At 36.7% G+C, this 26,187-nt stretch overlaps 2 protein-coding genes and 1 long non-coding RNA gene across 9 annotated transcripts in view; 2 read left to right on the top strand and 1 right to left on the bottom strand.

Moving 5' to 3' along the window:
* LOC123764223 (uncharacterized) overlaps window positions 1-7,188 on the top strand; it is a 37,546-nt gene extending 30,358 nt beyond the window's left edge. For all 3 annotated transcript variants that reach the window (XM_069315957.1, XM_069315955.1, XM_069315956.1), the window contains 2 exons: window positions 337-462; window positions 5,443-7,188. In XM_069315957.1, coding sequence (XP_069172058.1) covers window positions 337-462; window positions 5,443-5,607 — 291 coding nt within the window. In that variant the 3' untranslated portion in view covers window positions 5,608-7,188. The remainder of the gene's footprint in view (window positions 1-336; window positions 463-5,442) is intronic.
* The window catches only part of LOC138358246 (uncharacterized), a 43,444-nt gene extending 28,798 nt beyond the window's left edge, over window positions 1-14,646 (bottom strand). The window contains exons 1-2 of the long non-coding RNA XR_011225283.1: window positions 14,521-14,646; window positions 13,899-14,046 (exon numbers count right to left, since the gene is read on the bottom strand). This is a non-coding gene — a long non-coding RNA (uncharacterized lncRNA). The remainder of the gene's footprint in view (window positions 1-13,898; window positions 14,047-14,520) is intronic.
* LOC138358244 (uncharacterized) lies at window positions 14,550-25,766 on the top strand. Of its 5 annotated transcripts, none has more exons than XM_069315958.1 (6): window positions 14,550-14,666; window positions 20,002-20,073; window positions 20,329-20,462; window positions 21,176-21,368; window positions 22,258-22,410; window positions 25,596-25,766. In XM_069315958.1, the coding sequence occupies exons 1-6, from the start codon at window positions 14,565-14,567 to the stop codon at window positions 25,749-25,751; spliced, it is 810 nt and encodes a 269-aa protein (XP_069172059.1). In that variant the 5' UTR covers window positions 14,550-14,564; the 3' UTR covers window positions 25,752-25,766. The 5 variants fall into 5 exon arrangements, with proteins under 5 accessions (XP_069172059.1, XP_069172063.1, XP_069172060.1 ...); XM_069315959.1 differs by having other exon boundaries at window positions 14,592-14,730; XM_069315960.1 differs by having other exon boundaries at window positions 14,592-14,730; window positions 19,923-20,073.
* Window positions 25,767-26,187: the final 421 nt, after the last annotated feature.

The raw sequence follows: 26,187 nt of genomic DNA, 5'->3' as shown, positions 1-26,187 counted from the left end.
TCAAGAATTGGTTTTTTGTTTTGCTTGAACATTCTAGGCAGTTTTCCTTTGTTTTTGGGTAGATTTCAGATTCTTACATTCTATTCGCATTGAGAACCAGATTATGGCCTTATTTTCCAGTAGGCTTGTGCAAGTTACAGGAACCTAGTGAAGGCTTAGTTACCAGCGCTTAGCTCTGGAAACTACCAAGACACCATCCAGTTAGTTTCATTCTTGTACATTATATGCATATATTTTGTTTTATTTTTATACATAGTGTTATGTAATTGTATTTATTCAGCACCAATTATGTGATATTACAATTTCTAATAGATTAATCAATTAATTATATTTCAGAAAATTATGCACCTCAGCCTGGAAAACACAATCTTATTCATTGGCAGCATTGGGGCCTTCTCCAATGGGTGGCCTGCTACGCAAGTTGTTTGTGGCGTTATAAACATTGTGATAGTAATAGTGCAGGTTAGTAAGTTGGCAGATTTTGTGTGTGCTATTTTGTATTAACACTTTCGCGCTATCTGGACGCGCCGGCGCGTTCGGTTTCGTCTAACTTAAACGCATAGTGGACATAAAGTTATGTCAACTTTTAAAATATTTGTATAAAATTCAATTTTAATCCGATTTCATTGGGGTTTGTTTCAAACGACGCGCCATGAAGTTCTCTTTCTCACCACTAGGCCGCCTGGCGCGTCGGCCTACCCGGTCACGTGACGGGCCCATTGTTTTCGTGTCACGTGTCGTGAGTCGATCACGCTCCCCTCACGCGCCAAACTCGAGCATTTTTACCCGTTTCCGTGTGGATTATACCCAATTACTTCATCAAAAATGGATCAAGGTCAAGGCCCAAGCACTTCTACGCCCAAGGAAGCCTCCAGGTCATCGAGAGTGGACAAAATAACCCAAATTTTTAAGAAGTGGAGCGGAGTGAAGCTCACACCAACGAAAATTCCAGGCCTTGTGGAGGATTTATCAGAAGCTGAAGGTGATGTAGAGGTATTGGAGGAAGATTTTGGAATCCACAACGATTATAGTGTACCTAGAGCTAGAGGGAATGATACGGCAACGAGTGATGAGGAGTGATCATGAAAGGTGTGGACCACTTCGATCAAATGGTTAAATATTACCATTTTACCAGGAAAACTCACAAGTGGACCAAAAAGATTACCTTTTATTTCCTGCAAATGGCATTGCATAATGCCTATGTTTTGTACAAATACAACACAACTGATCGAAAAAAGCTAACATTGCTACAGTTCCACGAAGTGGCAATCTGGGCCCTATTGCACTGGGACACAGAGGAGTGGCCTAAAACATCATCATCATCTCAACACTTGCAGCACGCTCCAGACATAAATGATGACACAGCTCCTGCCAATGCTGACGCCATGCCAACTCCCGGACCATCTGGTGTGAGGCGGCCTTTGTTCACTACACCACCTCAAGATGAAGCAGACAACGAATCTGAACCCGACATGTCTGCCACACTGCCAGTTGACGAAACTGTTTTGTCAGATGAATCTGACTCTCCTGCAACTCCTGTTACACCTCCAGCGAGAGGACCTGGCCACCCTATTGTTGATTCAGAAAATCGCATGAACTACAAACTGAAACATGAAATTTACAGACTGCCCAAACGTCTCAAGTGTCATGCATGCGCACGGTCCGGTAAAAGGAAGGACACGAACTATGGATGCAAGACCTGTGGTGTTGCACTCTGTGTTGTTCCCTGCTACACCAATTACCACCGGAAACAGGTGTATTGGGTGGTGAAGAAGTAACCACTCGCAACAACTTCACTCCACCTACAAACCATCTGTTGAGCAACTTCAGGAATGAAGAACCTGAAGAAGGTGGAGTGAAGAACAAATGCTCAACTTACTGTTCCACAACCAGCCTTCCCTTGGTAAGTACACCTATTTGGTCCAAGTTTGTGTAGTATAATTTAGCTCATAGAACATTCTATTGCGAAAACATTGCCACAAAAATGAATGACATACATACAATAATAATATCAGAACAGTGAAATAAGTATAAACTTTCAAAGCAACGTTTCGCGCGTGTGTCGTCCGGTCACCGTTACCGGGTAACAGTGCGCCCACTTCCCACACTCTTGCGGGTGGGCCGGGACCATTATTCTACGATTATATTCATATCACCGTATTGGGAATTTTATTGGGAGTCCATTGATACCAAAATTAAGGCTGTAGGACAATTGTAGAGGTGATAATAATCCCAAGAGTAAAAACATTTTGTTGCTGTTGAGCGCTCACGGCGACTCATCTTCGTAGTTATTTATTTCATGCTGGTATCTCTATAGCTTTCGTGACTTTTTTTACTGATGTTCTTCTAGAGAATTTTATTGCGAACACGTTGATACCAAAATGAAATACGTAGCATGAAAACTAAGGTCAGAAAAGTAAAAAGAGTATACACATTTTTGTTTTTACGCTTAAGCCATAAAAACGCCGCGCGCACATACGGTTGGCTGAGTGACCTTCGCCGAGAGCGCGAAAGTGTTAATACAGGTGCAACATACCTTTTGTATATTTAATTTTTAAAAAAGATTACTGCCTCATGATTGATTGATTGCTTGCTTGTACTTGTGTTTTGCACATGTTTTGTGTTTTGCTTTATATTTTTAAAAACAATAGTGTGGCATATTTAACCTTTTGCTTTGTGGCATACAGTATTTATAGCCACACAGTTATATTGTTATATTCCTCTTGTTATATTTATAACAATAGTGTGGCATATTTAACCTTCACTTTTAATTAAAATGTTACTTTATCTTTACCATTTCCTAGTTATGCTAGATTCTTTCGGTAATAACAGAATACTCAAATACCACATATGCTCAGTAATCCGAAGCATTTCAGGGCAACCTCTATTCAAGTTAGCTAGCCAAATTTCTTACCAGAAATGTCCAAAAATTAACATTTGCAGTTTTGTGCACCCACAACTAACAATTCTTGTAACTCCTGCTGTTTACCTGGCTATGATGGGTACTGTATAACCTTTAACATGAACTCCTATTCAGGTTGAAAGGTAGTAAAGACTAACATTAATTCATTAGTTGCTGGAATTCTGATTACTGAGATCTTACAGTACTGTTTGTTCTCAGAGTAATGAAGACTGTAAAGTTCAGAACAAGTGAAGGAAGGTAGTATATTTTTAAGAGCTTGTACATGGGCTTATAGTATAAGCCATTACACTGAAGTTCTCTATCCTATCTGTTGGTGTCATTTTTAATCTTAAGACTAAGGTTCATTAAGATTGGTATTAATTTTCATAATGAAACTGGATAACGAGTTGCCAATTTAGCAATTTCATCGGCTTTCATTTAATGGGATTTCAACATGGGATGGGATCCAGTTTAGGGTGATAAGTCTTCTGCTTTTAGCTACTACTCCAAGATACAAAATGATGGTAATTATTTCCACATCTTTCTACTGTTTTTTCCTAATACAGTATTTGAAGTGCAGCTTTTGAGTGTGTGTATGATTGAGTGAGCATTTTGAGTGTTTTGTGCAATCACATGTGAATGCCTGTTGTCTGGCAAATGGCTCAGTGTGGGTTGATTATACTGGTCCTTCCAGTCTCCAATATGCCTGTTTGCTGTCCGTGCAAAGAGCAGTGCCAGCACACTCATATTCTGAGTCCACCGATCCATCTGTGAAGATGTGGGTGGCTCCTGCTACTGCAATGCTGCTCATTTGCTTTTCTATGATACACCTTAGGATTGTTTTATCATAGGCAGCCTTTTTCATCAGAAGACTTTGTTACTATTTTAAAGATAGGCTGCTCCCACGGTGAGGAGCAAGTGTAGTTTGGGTGTGGTTGATCACCTCTATCAAGAATCCTGCTTTTTAATTGTCTGTTTAGGACTTTTCTTGCTTTGTCAGCCCAATAATTTCCATTGTTTTGGCTAAGTCCAACCACCAAGGCCTGTTGTACTGGATCAAGGGAAAACAATTATCTTGCTGATAATCGTAACTGTTCTTAGAGATATTTTTCCTTGTAGAGAGGGCAAACCTATTTCCAGTCTGTTTCAAGCCTGGTCCACATTGGGTCTCCAAGAGCAGCTCTCATAGCATTATTTTGGGCAACTTCCAGCTTTTGTCACTTTTGTTGTGATAAGCTTGTGATTGCAGGTGCAGCATAGTCGATCACTGATCAGATTGCCTGTACATAGTATGTGCGAATGACTTGCAGATTGGCTCCTCCAGAGAGGGAGGTTACCACAACAGCCTAACTATGTTACCTATATACTGCTAGGTGAACAAAGGCATCGGGTAAAAGGAAACTTGCCCAACTATGTTCTGCCTGGGGATCAAACTTGAGATCTTCAATTGCGAAGCAAGGATGTAGACTGCTGCACAATTCGCTGTACACTTTGTGCTATAATGCGACTGGTGGATGAATGCTAGAATATAGTAGTGCTTGTTTATCCACGATGCTGTTGTATTGTGAATGATATATTGAGTGGATGAGTAGTGATATTTTGTTATATAATTTAATTCCTATTAAGAATATAAGAATGAATGAATAAACATAAGAACATGAAGGTAACTGCAGAGGCTTATGGGCCCATATGAGGCAGCTCCTTTTTATAACCACCCAATCTCATTCATATACATGTCTAACCTATGCTTGAAACAATCAAGGGATCCTTCTTATGTTACGTGGTAATTAGTCCACAAATCAACAACCCTGTTACCGAACCAGTATTTACACAGGTCTTTCCTAAATCTAAACTTATCCAATTTATACTCATTGTTTTGTGTTGATACTTTTAATACCCTATTAATATCCCCTTTGTTACGTCCATTCATCCACTTGTACACCTCTATCATGTCACCCTAATTCTTTGCCTTTCTAGAGAATGTAATTTAAGCTTTGTCAATCTTTCTTCATATGACAGGTTTTAAATTGGGGGATTAACTTTGTCATCCTATGCTGGACACGATCTGGTGAATTTATATCCATTCTATAGTACGGAGACCAAAACTGAACTGCATAAGTTAAGATTTGGTACAATATTAACAATATTGTACCAAACAATAAAATAGTATAATAAAAGGTACAATAAAAGTTTAGTACATAATAAAAGGTACATTATTATTCTACCTTTTTTTACCATGCTTTTTTTCTTAAAGCTTTCATTGATAATGAAAGTGAGAATTGTTAAAGAGTGTAATGTAATGGAAAGTTAAATAAAAATAGTAGGTTATAACTAAGAATGCAGACATTGTTTATGGAATACTACTGAACAAAGGATACAACTTAAATGTTTTGTGCCACAGTTTGTATAGTAGATGTACTTGTGTATACCCTGCAATATTGTATGTTACAAAGGAGGAGTATTCAGAGAAAATATTAGTGCAAGTTAAATTGGATTATATTAATGATCAATCTTCTCTAAATCACTTTTTTACTGTACAGACTGGTCGAGTGATGCAGTACTACAAGTACCAGAATAAAGGCATATCTACAGTTGGAGAGACTGGTGAAGAAGAGGACACCAAACCACTTAAAGAGGCAGAGCTTGAGACAGCACAGGAGCTTAGTGATGAGAAGCATAGTGGTCCACCGGAGATACTTGCTTGAGTTACTACTTACATGAATCCCGTCTTCATACTTGCATACTAAATGTAATGCTTATGATTGTTTCATAATTGTTATGAAACAATTTATTTAGCTTGTAGAGTGCCTTATATATTGGGGAAAAGAAAAAAAAATTCATAGTTTAGTGTTAGATATGGTAGACTTTGGATTTTTCTACATTTCTTTGAATATGTATTTAGTTTCCAGTACTACTAACTCCATTCATTTGGCCCTCGTGGCAATTTCCCTCTTGCTACAAAGCCTCCTTTAGAGTGAGGTTTGGTACCTCTCTTAACTTTTTTTTTTTTTTTTTGGCAATACAAGAGTGTAGCCCAAGGTAGTGTTCCGAGTACTACTATTTTCTTGGATGCACTTGATAGTCTTCTTTCCTCCCTTCCCTCTGGAATTTTCTCAGCTCTATTTTTTTTTTTGTTGATCTTGCCTTCTGCTGTCGATATAATTCACTTTTCCTCCATGGATGGCTTCAATTTGACATTGCTTCCGTGTCGTCCAGGGCCACCAATCATGGTAACTTTTACTCAGAAGCAGGTTATTCACCTTTCACCATAACCAGCGGTGGGAAACTGCTCTGGCTAGGTTACATATTATCCATATAAGTTTACTCTCGGGCACTTAATGGAGAATTGACCTTCTCCTTTTTGTTTGAACTGCATTATCCCATGTTATGGTTGTACATCTCCTAGTGTCCTGATTTCTAGGACGTTAGTGTCTTTGTTTCCTGACTCTCGTGGTCATGTCAATAGATAGAATCCTTGGTGAATCCAATACTTTTGATATTGCTCACCTTATGCACTTTTCCTCTCATATTGTCGTCCTTAGTGATATTAAGCGCCTTTTGAATCGCCTACGACTTTGATGGTGTTACATAGTCTTCCCGGCTTAGAGCCTTAATTTTGATAATTATTGTATGGAAGACAATACTGTGTTTATGATAACTAATTTGCTTCCATTTTTGTGAACTTCTTTCTAATGGGGAAAAATTGTATGGCTCATACTGTAAATTGTAAGTATTTTATATGATCATTAAACTAAAACTTTTGATTTACTTTGCACTGTTTTCTTTAATCTGTAGCCCTTCACTTTCATTTGATCCATAGTAGTGGAGGAAACCCTGTTCATTAGTCTGAAAATTACCAGTTAAGGTTATTTGTGGCTCTCCAATAGCTGTTTTGTTAAATTGATAGTTTTATTCAAGTATCCAATTAAGCCTCTGATTTCTGACATTGATTGGCATATCATATAAATGTGATATCTTGTTCAATATTTTAAAATGTTTACTTGGCCAACTAAATTTGTCAAAAATGGATACAGAACTTTTGACATTTGAAAGTAAAGAAAGTGATTTTTTAACAAACATATTAGTACAGTATACTCTAAAGGTTACTATACAGACTGAATTTAAAGTGTAAATGTATACTTCAGTGTAACCCATTACATCTAATATATTTTTATGAATGTATTTTGATATGGAATAATTTTGATGAAGTATTTTTAATTATCATTAAATTCTACCCAATTTCATAATCTCCAAATACGGTAATAAAATTTACAAAATTTTAATAATTTGTCTTGATTGTTGCCTATATTGTTTGTGGTTTCAGGGAGAGGATTAGCTATTGGCTCACTTGTTTGATTTCTGGTATCTGGTGTAACTATTTATGATATGATACATTTTTAGTTCTGACACAAGATGGCCTTGGTACCCAGGTGATTGTACCTTTATTGACAATTGTTTCTAGTGTCTGCCTCAATTAATTTCCTCTAATTTGCGTCAGTTTGTCATTAAGAATACTCGGTAACAGGGATGTTGTGATCATGTTATAGCATGTCCTAGATATTTAACCAATAATTTTTTCAAATTCTACATAATTATACGTAGTGGTCTCTGTAAATACAATACAGTGACACCTCGGCTTATGAATGCCCCTCTTTACAAATTTTTTGGGTTACGAGCCCAATTTCTTCGTAAAATTTGAATGGGGTTACGAACTTTGCCTCGAGTTAAGAGTTTGTTGATAACACGTATGGGTCGCCCGAGCGCATGGTTCCTGGTGGCTAGGGGAGGCATACTCAGTTTATCAGTGCCTCCTGCCTAGTGACAATCGCTCTTGAATTTTGTACAGAATTTCATTGTTTTTTCAACTTTTTTTGGTTTCTAAACATGAAAAGTAATTATAATAAATAAAAAAGTAAAATAATAAAAGTTAAAAAAAGAAATGATAAAGTAACCAGCAAGCTTCCCATCAGCCTGCCAAGTGAGGAGCAAACTGGGTCCAACACAAGGTCAATTAATGTAGATATGACTGCAAGTCATTGAATTGGCTGTAATGACAATGAATCACTTTTTTGTAATGATTCAAAAGTGAATCTGTACTTAGATTCACTTTTTACGGTATGTTCAGTTATTACTGTTAATTTAGTTTTTATCCTTCATTTAGGTCTTATTTGATAAATTTCCTTAAATTTATTAAACAAACAAAAAATTCCCCATATTGTTTGGCTTGAGCCTGGGAAATAGTTGCCTGTGCTGGTTGCACGAGAGCCGTGCAACACTCGTTGACCACCTCAATAAGATTATCATGCTTATTATTGTTCCCAGCAATGGAAAACCCTTATTAAAGTATCTCAGGACTATAACTAGCTTAGCTAAATAAATTATGGGGTGCAGCTCCTTTATGAGCCCATTAAAATTTGCCTATATATAACTTTAAATTTCCACTACCACTCAATACAGGATGGGAATAGAACGCATAATAAATTAGCTAGTCTTAAGACAATAAAAAGAAAAACAAAATCTGTGCCCGGGGGGGGGGGGTAAACTACCGATTAGTTATTTACTACCACAGACTTCACCATTCAACAAAAGTGGTAACTTACAGGCTCAAGTGTACATGTTCGTTTGTTCTACATGATTAATTTACCTGGATGATATGAGATGTGAGGTGACGCCATCGGCGTGTTCTAATCCCTTGATGAAGATTACACCACCCAACAGGTGGCACGAGCATGAAAAGCCCGTAATTCTAATCCTTCGACGATTTCTGCCGAGCAGCAGGTATTATAGCCCCTCCCGCATCCAGCTTCCACGCTCTTGTCTCGCATTTATTTACTTATTTATTTATATACAAGAAGGTACATTGGGTTTATGAGAATACATAGCATTGATGTTTTTACATTCGTGTAAAGCCACTAACACGCATAGCCTATGAAACTGCTAAATTGTCAACTCGTCATCCAGTGATCCACAAAAGAATTCAACCCAGCCTAGAGTACATAAAAAACACCGTCACAAAAAAACTTGCACCCCTCAACAAAGCCCATCTACAACAGAGAGTAGCAAAAGGTTTACTCTCTGCAATATGGTATCTTCAGGCCACCAAGTTAGACAGGTTAAATATCCCAAAAGGACTCCACAGCGAAATAAGGGAGCCCAGAAAGTGGGAATGCAACTTCTGCCAATCACAGAAAAAACATTACTTCACTATCTCCTGGAATGTGAAGCAACCAACGACCTTAGAAGAACTTTAAGAGTCCGTGAATTTTGCATTAACCAGTTTGAAACCATCAACACTGCCACTCTTCTGATCAAGAGAGGTGTCCAGCAGTTATGAGGACACCCTCATAAATACTGTCAAGTAGCATCCTTCCCCGCGACAGCAGTCACATAATAAGGACCGGCGATTTAAATGCGAACTCAGAACACAGTATATCCTTTCACGACCAAAGATCATATTCACTTGGGCTGGAGGGTAGAGCGACGGTCTCGCTTCATGCAGGTCGGCGTTCAATCCTCAACTGTCCAAGTGGTTGGACACCATTTCTTTCCCCCGTCGCATCCCAAATACTTATCCTAACTTCCAAGTTATATATAGTCATAACAGCTTGACGCTTTCCCCTGACTGCTCCCTCCCCTTCCCCTCCAAAAAATCTACCACTTACAGCCTATTATTCATGCCCGAGGCACCTCGCTATGTATAAATAAATAAATAAATAAATATGTTTATTCAGGTAAGGTACATACAGTACATACAAGTGATGTTACATTAATGGATTGATATATAGATAGAGCTAGTACATACAATGCCTAAAGCCACTATTACGCAATGCGTTTCGGGCAAGAAAAACATTAATATCTAGAACTTAATACTAATTGAGCATAAAGAATAAAAAGTGTTGAAAACAAATACAAATAAAGATAAAAAAAAAGGGGGAACATGACTGAAAAAGCAGCACAAATACAATAGGTTGACAAACAGTGTTGATTAAAAAAAAAAAATAATAATAATAATAAAATAAAAAAACAGACATGGGTTGACATTTAGGGGTAAGGTAGGTTACAGGGAATTTATTAGGTATTGTTTAGTTTTTATCTTAAACTGGTTGAGAGAGGTACAGTCTTTAACATGGTTGGGAAGGTCATTCCACATTCTGGGTCCCTTGATTTGTAGAGCATTTCTAGTTTGATTAAGTCGTACTCTAGGAATATCAAAACTGTATTTATTCCTGGTGTGGTGCTCATGGGTTCTGTTACAACCTTCAATGAAGCTTTTGAGGTCAGGATTGGCATTACAGTTCAGCGTTTTATATATGTATAATACACAAGAGAGAATGTGCAGTGACTTAATATCTAACATATTCAGAGATTTGAGTAAGGGTACCGAGTGATGTCTGGGGCCAGAGTTGGTTATTGTCCTAATAGCAGCTTTGTGTTGGGTAATGAGAGGACGTAAATGATTTTGGGTAGTAGAACCCCAAGCACAAATACCATAGTTGAGGTATGGATAGATGAGGGAGTAATAGAGAGTAACCAGGGCAGGGCGGGGTACATAATATCTGATCTTAGAAAGAATGCCAACAGTTTTTGAAACTTTTTTTGATATATTTAGAATGTGACCCTGGAAATTCAGCTTGTGGTCGATGAGAACGCCAAGGAATTTGCCATCTAATTTGTTACAAATTTGGGTATTGTTTATTTTGAGATTTATCTGATTAGAGGATTTATTGCCAAACAGAATATAAAACGTTTTGTCAATGTTAAGGGTGAGTTTGTTGGCAGTTAGCCAAAGATGGACTTTCTCTAGCTCAGTATTTACTGTGGCATTTAGAGCAAGGGGGTCAGGACTGGAGTAAATGAAGGTTGTGTCGTCAGCAAATAGAATTGGTTTGAGGTGTTGGGAGGCATTTGGAAGGTCATTAATGTAGATGAGAAAGAGGAGAGGGCCAAGTATGCTGCCCTGAGGAACACCAATGTTGATGGGTAGGGTGGGAGAAATTGTATTATTCACAGAAACATACTGGAGCCTGTCAGTAAGATAAGATTTGAGGTATTGCAGGGAGTGTCCTCTGACTCCATAATGATGTAATTTAAGAAGAAGGTTTTGATGGTTGACAGTGTCAAAAGCCTTACGCAGGTCCACAAATAACCCAACAGGAAACTCCTTTTTATCAAGAGCTGCGTGAATTACGTTAATCATACTAATAAGTGCATCGTTAGTGCTTTTTTTGGGTCTGAAGCCATATTGACAAGAGCTAAGTATATTGTGTTTGGCTAGAAAAGAGTAAAGCTGCTTGTAGATTAGCTTTTCGAATATTTTTGACAAGTTAGGCAGGATTGATATAGGTCTATAGTTGTTAACATCAGTGAGATCACCACATTTGTAGACAGGGGTTACTCTTGCTTTTTTTAGAATGTCAGGAAAGGTTTGGAGTTCAAGTGACTTGTTGAAGAGCAATGCAATAGCAGGGGCTAGAGATCTGGAGGCTTTTTTGTAAATTAAAGTTGGTATCTCCTCGAGGGCACTAGACTTGGTTTTAAGGGAAAGGATTATTTCATTGACATCAGTGGAACTAGTAGGCTTTAGGTACAGAGACTGTGGATAGTTACCTGTAAGATAGTCCTTAACATCAGTACAGGAAGATGGAATATCATTTGCAAGGGATGACCCAATGGAAGAGAAGAACCTATTGAACTCAATAGCAGAATCAGAGGCTGAAAGCTGACCAACGTTATTGGACAGGAGTGTTGGTTTGTTATTTAAAATCTTCTTTGATCCCAATATTTGTGAAATTGTGCTCCAAGTTTTTTTAATGTTGCTCTTTATTTGGGTAAATTTATCTTCATAGTATTTAGTTTTGGCTCGTCTAATTATTTTAGATAGCAATAACGAGTAATTCTTTGAGAATTCTTTGGAGACTGTTCCTAGCCTATACTTCTTCTCAAGGTCGTGTTTTTTGTTAATGGATTTAAGTATTCCCTTTGTAAGCCAAGGATTGTTAAGTCTTTTGCTTGTGACTTGTTTTGTAAGCATAGGACAGTGGGTGTTATAAAGGCTAAGAGTTGTTTGTAGAAAAGATTTCACTGCTAGGTTGATGTCCCCTATGTTACCTAACTCGGACTCCCAGTTGACATTATCAGCAGCAGTTATAAAATTGTTTATAGCAGTTTCATTGTGCAGCCTAAAGCTTAACTCCCTTGTCTCTAGAGGTGGTTTGCTAATGTTAGTTAAGAGAAATGTGGGGTAATGGTCTGTAGTGCTATCGGTGATTATACCTGAAGTAAGCGGAGAGGTTATGTTGGTCCAGATGTGATCTAGAGTCGTAGCAGTACTATCAGTGATTCTAGTTGGTCTAGTGATTAAGGGTATGAGGAAGCAGGAATTCATACAGTTGAGGAAGCTAACAGCAGTAGGGTGTTCAGGCTCGCAGAGGTCAATATTAAAGTCCCCTGCGATAATTAGATGGTTTTTGTTCAATCTGTTATCTAGTATTAGATTTCTAAGGTTTGAGTTGAATTCAGACACATCAGTGTTAGGAATTCTATAGACTGCACCCACAGACAGGACAGACTCGGCACCCTTGACTCTGAAACTGGCGAAGATATACTCCCCACAGCAGTCTCTAGTTCTAATTATTTTTAAGCATGTTAGTTCTTGGTGGTAGTAAAGAGCAGTACCCCCACCTCTCTGCATTTGACGACAGTTGTGAATTGCCGAGTAGTTAGGCATGTTAAAGAGTTGAGTATTATCCTCTTTCAACCACGTTTCAGTAAGTATAATAAAAGAGAATTTGTTGTCAATAGTTTCAATCAAGGCACTAACATCATCGAAGTGTTTACCTAGGGATCTAACGTTCAAGTTGATTACAGAGATATTGAGATTATCTGTTAATACATTGTTTACATCATGTGCTGTAAAATATCTGCAATTTTGATCATTGAAGTGATGATTGTCATAGATAGTGGATAAGAGGTTTAGTTCTGGGTCTATACTTGTCTGCATAAAAAGGCTGATTGCAGGAAAACAAGGTAAGAATGGCAAATTACAAAATAGAAAACAAAGAAAAAAAGCAGATTAAAAATTCTAAAGTAAAATAAACTTAATGGTAATTTTAAGTAAAAAGAAAAAAAAACTTAATGGGAACTAGGAATGTAAAAAATTAACTAGAATAATTAATAACAATAGATGACCAAAAAAGTAAAAAAAAAAAAAAAAAAACAATTATGAAATCTATAAGATAATAAGCTTGCTTACTATACTATTATAAGTACACTATAATTGAATACTAAAGTTACACTAAAACAAACTGAGGTAGTTTAAATAGAGATACACTCAGGAACATTGGATAATGAAGTTAATACTAGAGGACACAGGCAAAGCCAGTGTACTATGGAACATGGGAGTAAAAAGAAAAAAAAAGACAATAATAAAGATGACAATATTATTCTTTTTATTATTTTTTTTTCTTTTTTAAACTAAAGTTAAAACCTTTTGAAGGGAGAGGCAGAGCTAGAGTACACAAAGGTAGTTATATGAGATTATAATCTGAATTCAGGCTATACAGCAGCTAACCCACAGTCACTGAGGAAAGAATTAAGGTGAGCTTCTGTGGTTATTGAATAGGTTTTTCCAGTGTCCAGTGCCAGTGTTCCAGTGTCATGTGGCTTAATCTTCATCATCAATCAAGCACGTTGACCCGGGCACTGCCGGATACCTCATCTATCTATAGCTGTAAGAGAGAATGTCTATCTGTATCTGATCAAGGATAGGTATGGGGGTACATAATAAATTAACTAAACTGAAACAGTTTAGTTTTTTGTCCTGGCGAGTTTCACAGGACAAAACGACATGGTTTGTTTACACCGTCTGGAGAAACACCTCAACTCCGGGATCACCACTCTAGTGTCCTAATATGCATCAGACAAGGGTGCAAATAATTTGCAAACTTGCAAACGAAAATCACTGACTATAATACACATATTCTATTACTGTACAAACCCGAGGAGGGAGTGAGAGAGAATGTTGTGTTGATTTAGGGGCGACGGAGTGAAAGAACGTTGTTCTGCTCGTAGCAGCCGGGCTGGTCGGTTGTTTCCCACCAGTTCCTCTGCCATTTTCTCTGAGCTCCGCCGTGCTGTAGGGGCAACTGAATAAATAAATAAATAAATGTTTATTTAAGTAAAAGTACATGCATAGAAGATGAGTTACAAACAAAATGTTGGAATTCTAGATAGAGCTAGTACATAATATGCCTAAAGCCACTAATACGCACAGTGTTTGGGCAAGATGTGGGAAAAACTTATACTAAAACTTAATACAACTGTTGTGACTTCAGCTGTAATATTGTAAATAACGAATTAAACAAAATCTACTTATGGATCTCAACCAACAAACTCACATTAAACATAGAAAGCACCTACTACATTTTATATGGAAGAAAATCATCAAATAAAATCACACTTCAGATAGGCATGTTAACATTAGCAATAAAAATGATGGAAAGTTCCTTGGCCTTTACATAGACAAGAGACTAAACTTCAGCACTCACATACAACACATAGCCAAAAGAGTGTCAAAAACTGTTGGTATACTCTAAAAAATCAAGTACGATGTTCCTCACTCAAATTATAAATATGATCGAAGTGGAGGCGAGTGGCAATACTGATGCTTCGGTGGTTCAGTGAAGCCTCGAGCGGCGTGGCCGAGGGTGGGCCAGGCGGACCTCCACTAGCCTCTTGGTCCAGTACCTCCACAACCGGGCCACAGGTGGGAGACGCGTACACTTCCTGGTTACTCTGCCTCTTGTACTATACGTGTGCTGCCAGTACTGGTAAGTTCTTGTTGAGTATTACATGATATGTACATTACAATGCAACCGGAAAAGATTAAGATCCAATTAGTGCCCAAAACGCTACGCTGTACAAGAATGTAAGAACTCTACTATATATATATCAATAAAAATTTAAAAAAGATCATAAAGGCAAATAGGGGGAAGGGGTATCTTTGATAGCCGCCGAATTCCTGTCCTCGTCAAAGCTTCCGGGCAATACGTTAGTAATGAATAAATATGATATATTTACTCATTATAATGTTGGTGCTGAATGTACAACACGAAAAAACATAATTTTAATATGAAAAAGTATCTTTTTATAAAGAAATTAGACGAAAATAAAGAGCTGGTGACGCCAAATAAAGTCGACGATCCAAGCGTTGGTTAGGTTAGGTCAACCTAACCTAACATATTTATTCATTACTGACGTATTGCCAGGAAGCTTTGTGAAGCTTGTGTAGCTTGTGGTAGCTTGCGGTAATTAGACGGACCCATAAGAAGTATGGTTGATATAAGTACTTCGGCTGGTCGCCATTAGTAAGTATCCAGAGGGATTATTTGGTTTACCTATAACGCTGTTAGCAATAAAATGCCTTTTATACTAAATCGCCATGGAATCTGGGATGACTGCACTCGTTAATGCTACCTTGCCTTATTGTCAGACACCAACCAGTATGGTTCACCTTCATGGTTCCCATAACCCAATCACCTGAACTGTTCGGTACAGTGACGACTTTGTTTCTTGCAGGGTCGGCGTTAAATTCTTGATTTCCCAATTGGCTGAGCACTGTTCATTCACTCTGATCCCATATCGTTCCTAGTTCCTTGTCCTTGCATTCTTTCAAAGTGCTATATAGTCATACTGGTTTACCTAGAAGTATGCACGAGGCTTTGCCTTGAACTATATTCGATACTATCTTGGTGACAGATAGGAGTACCACAGGGAAGCATCCTAAGACCTCTCCTATTTTAAGATAAAAAACTGCACTTGTGTATTTATCAAGGTCTGAATGTGTGATCAGGATGAAACTTACATCTCAACGTTAGTCGTTAGACAATAAGATTAACATTCTAATCACACACTCAGCCCTTGATAAAGCGCTCAAGAGAGTGCAAAAGACTTGGTGTAAATTCCTTACATAAATTTCACAAATACAGTACATAAATATGGGGTTTTTATCCTATGTTATTAGTCTATAAGAAGACATTACCATTACCAACCTCTCCTATTACTTGTATAGATATTAATGATCTGCCTAATGTGTACATTCTTAAGCCTATATTATTTGCTGTTGATACTACTCTCATCTACTCAAAATCCAACCTCCACACACTAAATAATGTTGTAAATAATGAATTAAAAAAGTTCACTTGTGTCAACTAACAAACTCGCACTAAACATAAGACCTACATTTTATTTGGAAGCAAATCAACAAATGCAATTCAGCTTCAGATAGACAATGTTAACATCAGCAATAAAAGTACTAGTAATGGAAAATTCCTTGGCCTATAAATTGGCTTCAACACCCACATACAACACATAACCAAGAAAGTCTTAAAAACTGTTGGTATATTTTCTAAAAGTCAGATATTATGTTCCAAACTTTGTTCTAAACCAACATGCATAGCATTTTGGGCAAGTCCCTAATCTAACAGACAACATTAAGTAGGTAATTTGTAGCAAAATTAAAAAAATGTTAACAGGTACATTGTAGTAAAGTTTGAGGATTATTAACAGGTACATTTTGGCAAAATTTGAGAATTATTATTTCTAGGTACATGTAGAAAAATTTGCATTCAACATAACTTTGATATAAGATGATAGCAGTGATTAAAATAAAAAAGTGTACCCAAATAAAGAGCAACATTAAACAAACTTGGAGCACAATTTCACAAATATTGGGATCAAAGAAGTCTTTAAATAACAAACCGACTCTCCTGTCTAATAACGATGGTCAGCTTTCAGTCTCTGATTCTGCTATTGAGTTCAATAGGTTCTTTTCTTCCATTGGTTCATCCCTTGCAAATGATATTCCATCTTCCAGTACTGACATTAAGGACTATCTTACAGGTAACTATCCACAGTCTCTGTACCTAAAGCCTATTAATTCCACTGATGTCAATGAGATAATCCTTTCCCTTAAAACCAAGTCTAGTGCCCTTGAGGAGATACCAACTTTAATTTACAAAAAAGCCTCCAGATCTTTAGCCCCTGCTATTGCTTTGCTCTTCAACAAGTCACTTGAACTCCAAACCTTTCCAGATATTCTAAAAAAAGCGAGAGTAACGCCTGTCCACAAATGTGGTGATCTCACAAATGTTAACAACTACAGACCTATATCAATCCTGCCAAACTTGTCAAAAAATTTTGAAGAACTAATCTATAAGCAGCTTTACTCATATCTAGCCAAACTCAATATACTTAGCCCTTGCCAATATGGCTTCAGACCCAAAAAAAAGCACTAACGATGCACTTATTAGTATGCTTAACTCGATTCATACAGCTCTTGATAAAAATGAGTTCCCTGTTGGGTTATTTGTGGACCTGCGTAAAGCTTTTGATACTGTCAACCACCAAAACCTTCTTCTTAAATTACATCATTATGGAGTCAGAGGACACTCCCTACAATACCTCAAATCCTACCTTACTGACAGGCTCCAATATGTTTCTGTGAATAATACAATTTCTCCCACCCTACCCATCAACATTGGTGTTCCTCAGGGCAGCATACTTGGCCCTCTCCTCTTTCTCATCTACATTAATGACCTTCCAAATGCCTCCCAACACCTCAAACCAATTCTATTTGCTGACGACACAACCTTCATTTACTCCAGTCCTGACCCCCTTGCTCTAAATGCCACAGTAAATACTGAGCTAAATAAAGTCCATCTTTGGCTAACTGCCAACAAACTCACCCTTAACATTGACAAAACTTTCTATATTCTGTTTGGCAATAAATCCTCTAATCAAATAAATCTCAAAATAAACAATACCCAAATTTGTAACAAATTAGATGGCAAATTCCTTGGCATTCTCATTGACCACAAGCTGAATTTCCAGGGACACATTCTAAATATATCAAAAAAAGTTTCAAAAACTGTGGGCATTCTTTCTAAGATCAGATATTATGTACCACGCCCTGCCCTGGTGACTCTCTATTACTCCCTTATCTATCCATATCTCAACTATGGTATTTGTGCTTGGGGCTCTACTACCCAAAATCACTTACGTCCTCTAATTACTCAACACAAAGCTGCTATTAGGACAATATCCAACTCTGGCCCCAGACATCACTCGGTACCCCTACTCAAATCTCTGAATATGTTAAGACTTTAAGTCACTGCACATTCTCTCATGTGTATTATACATATATAAAACGCTAAACTATAATGCCAATCCTGATCTCAAAAGCTTCATAGAAGGTTGTAACAGAACCCATGAGCACCACACCAGAAATATATACAGTTTTGATATTCCTAGAGTACGACTTAATCAAACTAGAAATGCTCTACAAATCAAGGGGCCCAGAATGTGGAATGACCTTCCCAACCATGTTAAAGACTGTACCTCTCTCAACCAGTTTAAGATAAAAACGAAGCTATACCTAATAAATTCCCTGTAACCTACCTTACCCTTCTATTGTCAACCAATGTCTGTTTTTTTAAAGAGCGCTATTTTATCGACATAATTGTATTTGTGCTGCTTTTTCAGCTATGTTTTCATTTCTTGTTTTCATTCTACTCATTATGCTCAATTAGTATTAAGCTTGTCATTTAAGTTTATCATGCCCGAAACGCTTTGCGTAATAGTGGCTTTAGGCATTGTATGTACTAGCTCTACCTATAAGTCAACCAATCTTTGTAAAAATTTATTGTTTGTATGTACCTTACCTAAATAAACATTTTATTTTATTTTTTTTTTTTATTACAGTGGTGAAGTTGTATGGTTTAGGTACATATTTTTGTAGAGTGGGTAGCATAAGATAGTGTGAGTTTGAAGCACTAAGGAAACTATGAGGATGAAATTTGGAACTTTTTTTATTTTAATTTTTAATAAGGCGGAGGTTGGACAGCCTTTTAATTTCGTTAGAGAGTGAGTTCCATAGACTACCTTGAGGTTACCTTGAGGTGCTTCCGGGGCTTAGCGTCCCCGCGGCCCGGTCATTGACCAGGCCTCCTGGTTGCCGGACTGATCAACCAGGCTGTTGGACGCGGCTGCTCGCAGCCTGACGTATGAGTCACAGCCTGGTTGATCAGGTATCCTTTGGAGGTTCCAGTTCTCTCTTGAACACTGTGAGGGGTCGGCCAGTTATGCCCCTTATGTGTAGTGGAAGCGTGTTGAACAGCCTCAGACCTCTGATGTTGATAGAGTTCTCTCTCAGAGTACCAGTTGCACCCCTGTTTTTCAACGGGGGTATTCTGCACATCCTGCCATGTCTTCTGGTCACTTGATTTGCATAATGTTTACACAGATTTACTTTGACTCTAGGAACCTCACTCAACCTTCCTCAACCACTTTAGATTTTTATTAAAGCAGTCCTGGATATCACTTTGTATCCATATTTCTTGCTTTTTAACGGTCTGAATTTTAGGAAATTTCAAACAGGCTCCTTCTAGCAAGCTCTTTATTATAACTTCTTTAATTATGAGGAAGTGGGTTCCATGTGTAGTGGTAGTAGAGTGTTCCCTTTATTACATCCCAAAGACTGACTACTCTTATTGTTCACCATTTCTAACTTGGTCAGCATCTCCATTAATGCCAATGGTATCAAATGTTATCCTCTGTTGAGGGCCCGAGTTTATATAAACGAGTCGTATTCTTACCATCATCTGTGTTTCAGTAGATCATTCATCCTTTTCGTTTCCTTGTTTTCTTCCTTTTCTCATTTGATAACCTGTTTCATTCATGCTTTTTGTATTCATGAGCCATTTCAGATCTGTTGTATATATCTGTAATAAAAAGAACATGACACAATGAATGATAAAATATGCATTAGTATTGAATGTTTATAACTTTAAAACAAAACAAAAAATAAAGTATTGTACTTTATTTTTAATGCATTTCAACTGGTTGCTACTTATGAAGCCATGAATTTGAAGTGTAATCATTTTGTATTGTGTGATAGGATTGTGGGTGGAAAAGGTATTACTCTATATATAATTAATCAATACACTTTGCGTCTTGCCACAAGTCAAACTTGGATAGTTGCAGTGGTGGGGTATGAGGAACCTGTAGATGCTTCTCCATCTCGGTAATCACTACTATTACAGGTGATCGAGGACAAGGTCACCATGAACACCCGCGTAGCATGGATCTTGCTGTTTACTTACATTGTCCAGCTGGTATGTATGATGGTACCTGGTAATTAATGATAATGATGTATCTTGTACATATTGCTTCGGCAGCTGGGGATCTCAACCTTTTTGAGATGGGGTGAAAGTACAGTATTTTATTTTAATGGTGGTGGACCTCTGGCAGCACCCAGAACTGGTAGTCACTTCCACGGTCCAACTTTAATTTATTTGTATGACTAGCATCGTAAATTGAAGCGTGCTGCTTTATACTGGTTTTAATTTTTTTGTTACCATAAATTTTAGGTCTTGGGTGGCTTTGGATTATGGGTAGCAGTCCAGTTCTCCCAGAGGGATGCACAGAGTCCTCCTATCCCACCAACTACAACCACAGCTCTACCTACGACATTACCCCCTTCACAAAGGAATGGATACCAAAGGTATCATATTATGGAAGGCAATACCATATTGTATATAATGTTGGAAGCCCACTTAATTTTTCATTAGTACTTTTAGACTTTCACTTGAATTCGAGTAAACATGTCTGGCAAGAAATCAGTAAATTGTGCAAGTACAGCATTGTATAGTATTGTAGAGAATATTCAGTTACTAAGTGTCTTGTACAGTTGGATTGGCCTCTACCTTGAACTAGATTGAAAGGAAAGAAAGATTATCAAAATTGTCAATTATGAATATAGTATATTTTGATTTAAGATCACTTGCATATTCTGGGTAATTTGTTGTCAAGTCCATTAATGTATTAGTGTTGTCCAGTAATGTGTAGAAGGAAGACTGTCATTTTGAAAATGTTTAAAGTACTGTACTGTATTTGTTTTGATACCAGACACAAACCAGAAATGGTTAGATAACTTAATGTCCAGTTTAGAAAGGCTAGAAAAAAATTTGTTGGAGTGAATTTATTGTGAATGTATTTTGTTCATTGAATTAATTACCATGGAGGTAAAGGTGTAGAAATGTCTATTTTAACATAATCATGTTTCTGACAGTATTTTAGTATTTATTTTTAAATACAGTACTAAACTTAATTAAATAGACATATAATTAAGTTTAGCATTTTAATTTTTCTTGTCCTAAACTCTTAATTAAATGTTAATTTGAACCAATAAAGTTTTTTTTTTTTTTATTGAAACAGGTGGGACTACCACCATGAATCGATTGAACAAACTAAAGAATATAGAGAGTATGTGATGGCTACCAAACGTTATGCAGATTGTGCTCAGAATCCAAGAATGTACATCATGGTTCCCTGTAGTGTTGCTGTCATGATTGCTGCTGGTTTAGTTGTGAGTGGCATCTGCTCAAGGAAAACTTTTACAACAACAACTGTAAGTGTACAGAAGTACCCAAGATTATTGAATAATTGTATTTTAATGACTAACATTTACTCGGTTTCTTTCAGTAATTGATGCATTTCATGACATTAGCTATTACATGTAATTTATTTATTTACTTATTTTTTTCTCCGCAGGGATATTCCTGCATGGACTCTTAAGTTCCTGGCTGGCCCGCTAAGCGTTTTGTTTCTGTTTTACTTAGGCAGTGTATGATTATTATACAGTGTGACTCGTATGATCGCTAAAGTAAGATTTTGCCACATGTTTTTAACTACTACTACTACTGCTGCTCTGTTGAATCTAAGCTTCGAATGTAATGCTGTAAGTTGTTGAATGTGAGTCATCTCCCATATCAGGAACGGTTGAAGGCCACGTGGCTAACATTGCAAACCAGGCATGACAGGGTGGATCTCATTGAAACTTTTAAAATACTGTACTGATAAATTTGGAGGATGTCGATCCTGATGATTTCAAACCAATGTACCTTGTATTACAGTATAAATAAATAGATAAAATAAATGGCAAGTCACCAAAATAGCATTGACAGTCCATGGAATCCATGGACTCCCATGGATTCGACGCAGGTTCGAATCCTCGTCACGGCCCTTGTAGATTTGTTAAAAAATGTCAAATGTATCTACGATTACTGTATCTAGTAATCAGATATGTATCTGATTACCCCCCCCACCCCATAACCACTCAAGATAAAATGCATCAATTTTCTACAGTACACCATTTTAAAAATGGAAGGCATTTTGCACCATTTAGCTCTTCAGATAGTATAGCTGATAAATTATGTGGCCTCCTTTCTTATTTATATATATTTTGTTAAAAGGAAATTTTCTAAGGCTTGTAACTTTAGATTTTGTATTTCTTCCAGGGTCTCTATAGCTCGTTGGGTTTGTGGATAGTGATCCTTCTGATTGCTGTACTGTACCAGTCTGTTGATTGGAAGCCAGACAGTGACTTCTATTCCACTCTAAAATGGGTGATTGGCTTGCAGGTTGGATTGCTGCTCCTGCTAGTCTTACAGGTATTGTCCTAGTTTAGTATTGTACATTTGCTGACCCCTGTATTATTGGTTTGCCATCACTTGAAAATAGTCAGTAAAAATATTATGGATAAAATCTTTTGGATTATTATTTGAGTACCATAACAAATATTAAAAAAAAAATATATATATATACAGTGGAACCTCGATTAACGAGTGGCTCTATTAACGAGTTTTTCCAGTAACGAGCAAGTCACTCACAGCAAATTTGTCTATTGACGAGCTCGCCTCTATTAACGAGCAAAACCACATGGTGCTTCCTAGCATCTCGCGGGTTCTTGCAAATTCTCGGACGCCTCCGACGCCAGTGTTGTTGTTGTATCGCACACGACAAGCATCCCTCTGGATTTATTTGAGCTTTTCTTTGGGTTTTTAGTGGTTTTGCGACTACAATTTGTAACACACGATGTCTCCAAAGAAGCTGCTTGCTAAAGATAGTGTTGTCAAGAGGAAGTAAGACACAATTACTGTGGATTTAAAGAAGGAAATTATAGCAAAGCATGAGTGTGGTGTCTGTGACTGATCTCACAAGGGAGTATGGCAGGTCCTCAACAATTTACACCATTAGAAAGGGAATGAGGAGGTAAGGGAGGATGCTGTCTCTTCCACTGAGATCAGGGAAGTGTTTGAAAAGGTGAACGCATTCTTGGAAAAGCTGCCCCGATAAAGCAGTGACAACCCGGTGTGTGAAAATGTTTAATTAATTTAACACTTTGTGAAAGTGTTATCACTTTCGCAGGTATATGTCGAACGTGACACCCTTTTTTTCTCTTGAATGCACCCAAACACAGCGCTCAAGCGTCATTTGAGCAAATATTTCTATAAAATCCAATTCTTATCTGATCGACTTGGGGAGTGTATACATGTTTGCCATGAAATTTCCGTTTTCTCTAATAACCACATTGCTTATTTGGGAGAACGGCATTGTATTGTATCTTCGTGGTAAGACCATTATATTGTTGACACAACGAGTGTAATCGACGTAGTTTTTTATTTGGTGCTGGTCTAACGCATCCTTGTGTGACATTTGAAATGAAATTTGGGTGAAATTCCCAAGAGGAGAGAGTCCGCCTGACTCAGAGGTGGATTCTCCTTCCACACCATAGCTCCTCTCCTCCTTTCCACCTCTCCATCGTCTCCCTCAAGCCAGCAACTACTCTTCATAAGGTAAAGTAAACATTAAAACACTAAAACAAAACATTTATATTTACATGTGCAGTATTATATTTACATAAAAAAAGTCATACAATTATGGAAGTTTTTTGGAGTGGAACGGATTAAATTTATTTCCTTTATTTTAATTGGGGAAATTTGTTTCTTAAAACGAATTTTCCAGGTAACGAGCTCGGTGCCAGAACGGATTAAACTCGTTAATAGAGGTTCCACTGTATATATATATATATATATATATATAATATACTGTAATTTGAATTAAAAGGCTGACCCTACAGTAACTTTTAGTTATAAAGTGGCCACTTGAAGCCACCTCTACATGTGACGTCCAGGTCGTGACATGGAATTCTAGAACCCCATATAAAGGTAGAGGCCAGTGACTATCTCGACTTCTTTTGAGGAGGTTTTCAGATTTTGCAAGTGCAATTGTTAAATGCCTCTTGAAAGGAATTGATAGGAGATAAATATTTAAGAACAATAGGATAATTTCATGACGGTCATCACTGACCTTGTACAAAATACTGTATGTTCCAAGGAGAGGTTTAATGAGAAAAGACCAGATGTATGACAAAAGCAGTAAAGAGCTTTATCAACTAAGCTCAACCTTTCAATGTAAAAATGCAGTTTAATGCTTACAAACATAAGGGCTTAAGGCTAGGTAATGATGATAGCTACAAGATATGAGCTAGATGGTGTTGAGATTGCAAAAGGGATCTGGGAGTTATTAGTAAGAATTTAAAACTAATAAATTGATGCATAAATGATCAAAAAAAGGCAAATAGGCAAAAGGCAAATATATATATATATAATAAATATATATATAATAAATATATATATAATAAATATATATATAATAAATATATATAATAAATATATATATAATAAATATATATATAATAAATATATATATAATAAATATATATATATAATAAATATATATATAATAAATATATATATATTTATTATATATATATATATTTATTATATATATATATATTTATTATATATATATATAATATATGTGTATACTGGCAGCAGGTTTTCTTTCAAACATGTTTCATTGAATATGACCGCATATTCTGTATTTATTATTTTCTGGTTTAGGGCTTCTATCCCTCTATTTTCTTAGCATCAGGGCTTAATTGGAATAGGAGTTCTCCAAAACTCATTTTCGTACTATTAAGGTGAAGAAAAGAAGTGATTTACTATAGAGTGTATTACACTTATTTGTATAATTTGCACGACGTTTCGAACCTCCATGGTTCATTCTCAAGTGAACAGATCTTGCAATATATATATATATATATATATATATATATATATATATAGATATATATATATATATATATATATATATATATATATATATATATATATATATATATATATATATATATATATATATATATATATATATATATATACACACACATACATACATACTGTATATATCTCGTACCTAGTAGCCAGAATGCACTTCTCAGCCTACTATGCAAGGCCCCGATTTGCCTAATAAGCCAAGTTTTCATGAATTAATGTTTTTTCGACTACCTAACCTAACCTATAAAGATAGGTTAGGTTAGGTTCGATCATATATCTACGTTAATTTTAACTAAATAAAAAAAATTGACCTCATACATAATGAAATGGGTAGCTTTATCATTTCATAAGAAAAAAAAAAATATATTCAGGAAAACTTGGCTTATTAGGCAAATTGGGCCTTGCATAGTAGGCTGAGAAGTGCGTTCTGGCTACTAGGTACGACATATATATATATATATAATATATAATATATAATGTGTGTGTGTAGGAGATGCCTTGTATGGGCCAATAGGTCTTCTGCAGTTTTCCACGATTCTTATGTTCTTGCTTCCTTCCAAGATAAAAAATAAATTTAAATGACCATTGCAAAGTCTCCTTAGATATTGATTGGTGGTGGCATTTTATGTATGTTGGGTCATGTTCCTGTGTGAATGACTTAAAATTCCCTTCAGATTGCCCTTGCTATATGGGAGTTACGCAGACAAAATAAGACTCGCTGGCCGTGCATAAACATCACCCATTTGTTCACTGTTGAAATGATTCTTCTTGTGACGAGACTAGTAAGTATGTTAAAAAGCTTTACATATGAATTATTATATTTTATTTAATAAAATTAAATAAATTTAAAACCATTGTTTTAGTGATATTAGGTGTGATTAAAAATTAAGAATATATTTACTGTGTTGGTTTTGTTTATATAATTTGGATTACTAAAGTACTCTAAATGGTAATATCTGAATGAATTTTTGGTGTTTTGTGATTAATACCTCAAATAGCACTGCAATACTGTACTTCATTGAGTGCTCCTATACCCAGTCCAGTGCCCTTCCTGTTATTTACCTGATTTACCCAAGGGTCGCTAACCCTAGTGGCCTTGACGAGGGCAGGAAGCCTGTGGCTTGTCGAAGGTTTTCCCCATTTGCCTTGATGCCCGCTTGTCTCTCCATCTTGCATATCGATCTTTGTGGGGAATAGTGTCAATCTTTTTCAGTCTAGGAAGATGCAGTCTAACCATCCTTTTTTTTTCTCCCGTCTTATTTTGGT

The sequence above is a fragment of the Procambarus clarkii genome, chromosome 82 (genome assembly GCF_040958095.1).
Source record: "Procambarus clarkii isolate CNS0578487 chromosome 82, FALCON_Pclarkii_2.0, whole genome shotgun sequence".
NCBI classification, from domain to species: domain Eukaryota; kingdom Metazoa; phylum Arthropoda; class Malacostraca; order Decapoda; family Cambaridae; genus Procambarus; species Procambarus clarkii.
Note: the sequence above shows the minus strand (reverse complement) of the source record. Positions and strands in the feature narration are given on the sequence as shown.

Coding starts and splice junctions, on each gene's coding strand:
- LOC138358244 (XM_069315958.1), top strand. CDS start 14,565: ATGCTTCGGTGGTTCAGTGAAGCCTCGAGCGGCGTGGCCGAGGGTGGG. Junction 14,667..20,001: donor CCTCCACAACCGGGCCACAG/GTGGGAGACGCG, acceptor CTACTATTACAG/GTGATCGAGGACAAGGTCAC. Junction 20,463..21,175: donor CAAAGGAATGGATACCAAAG/GTATCATATTAT, acceptor TTATTGAAACAG/GTGGGACTACCACCATGAAT.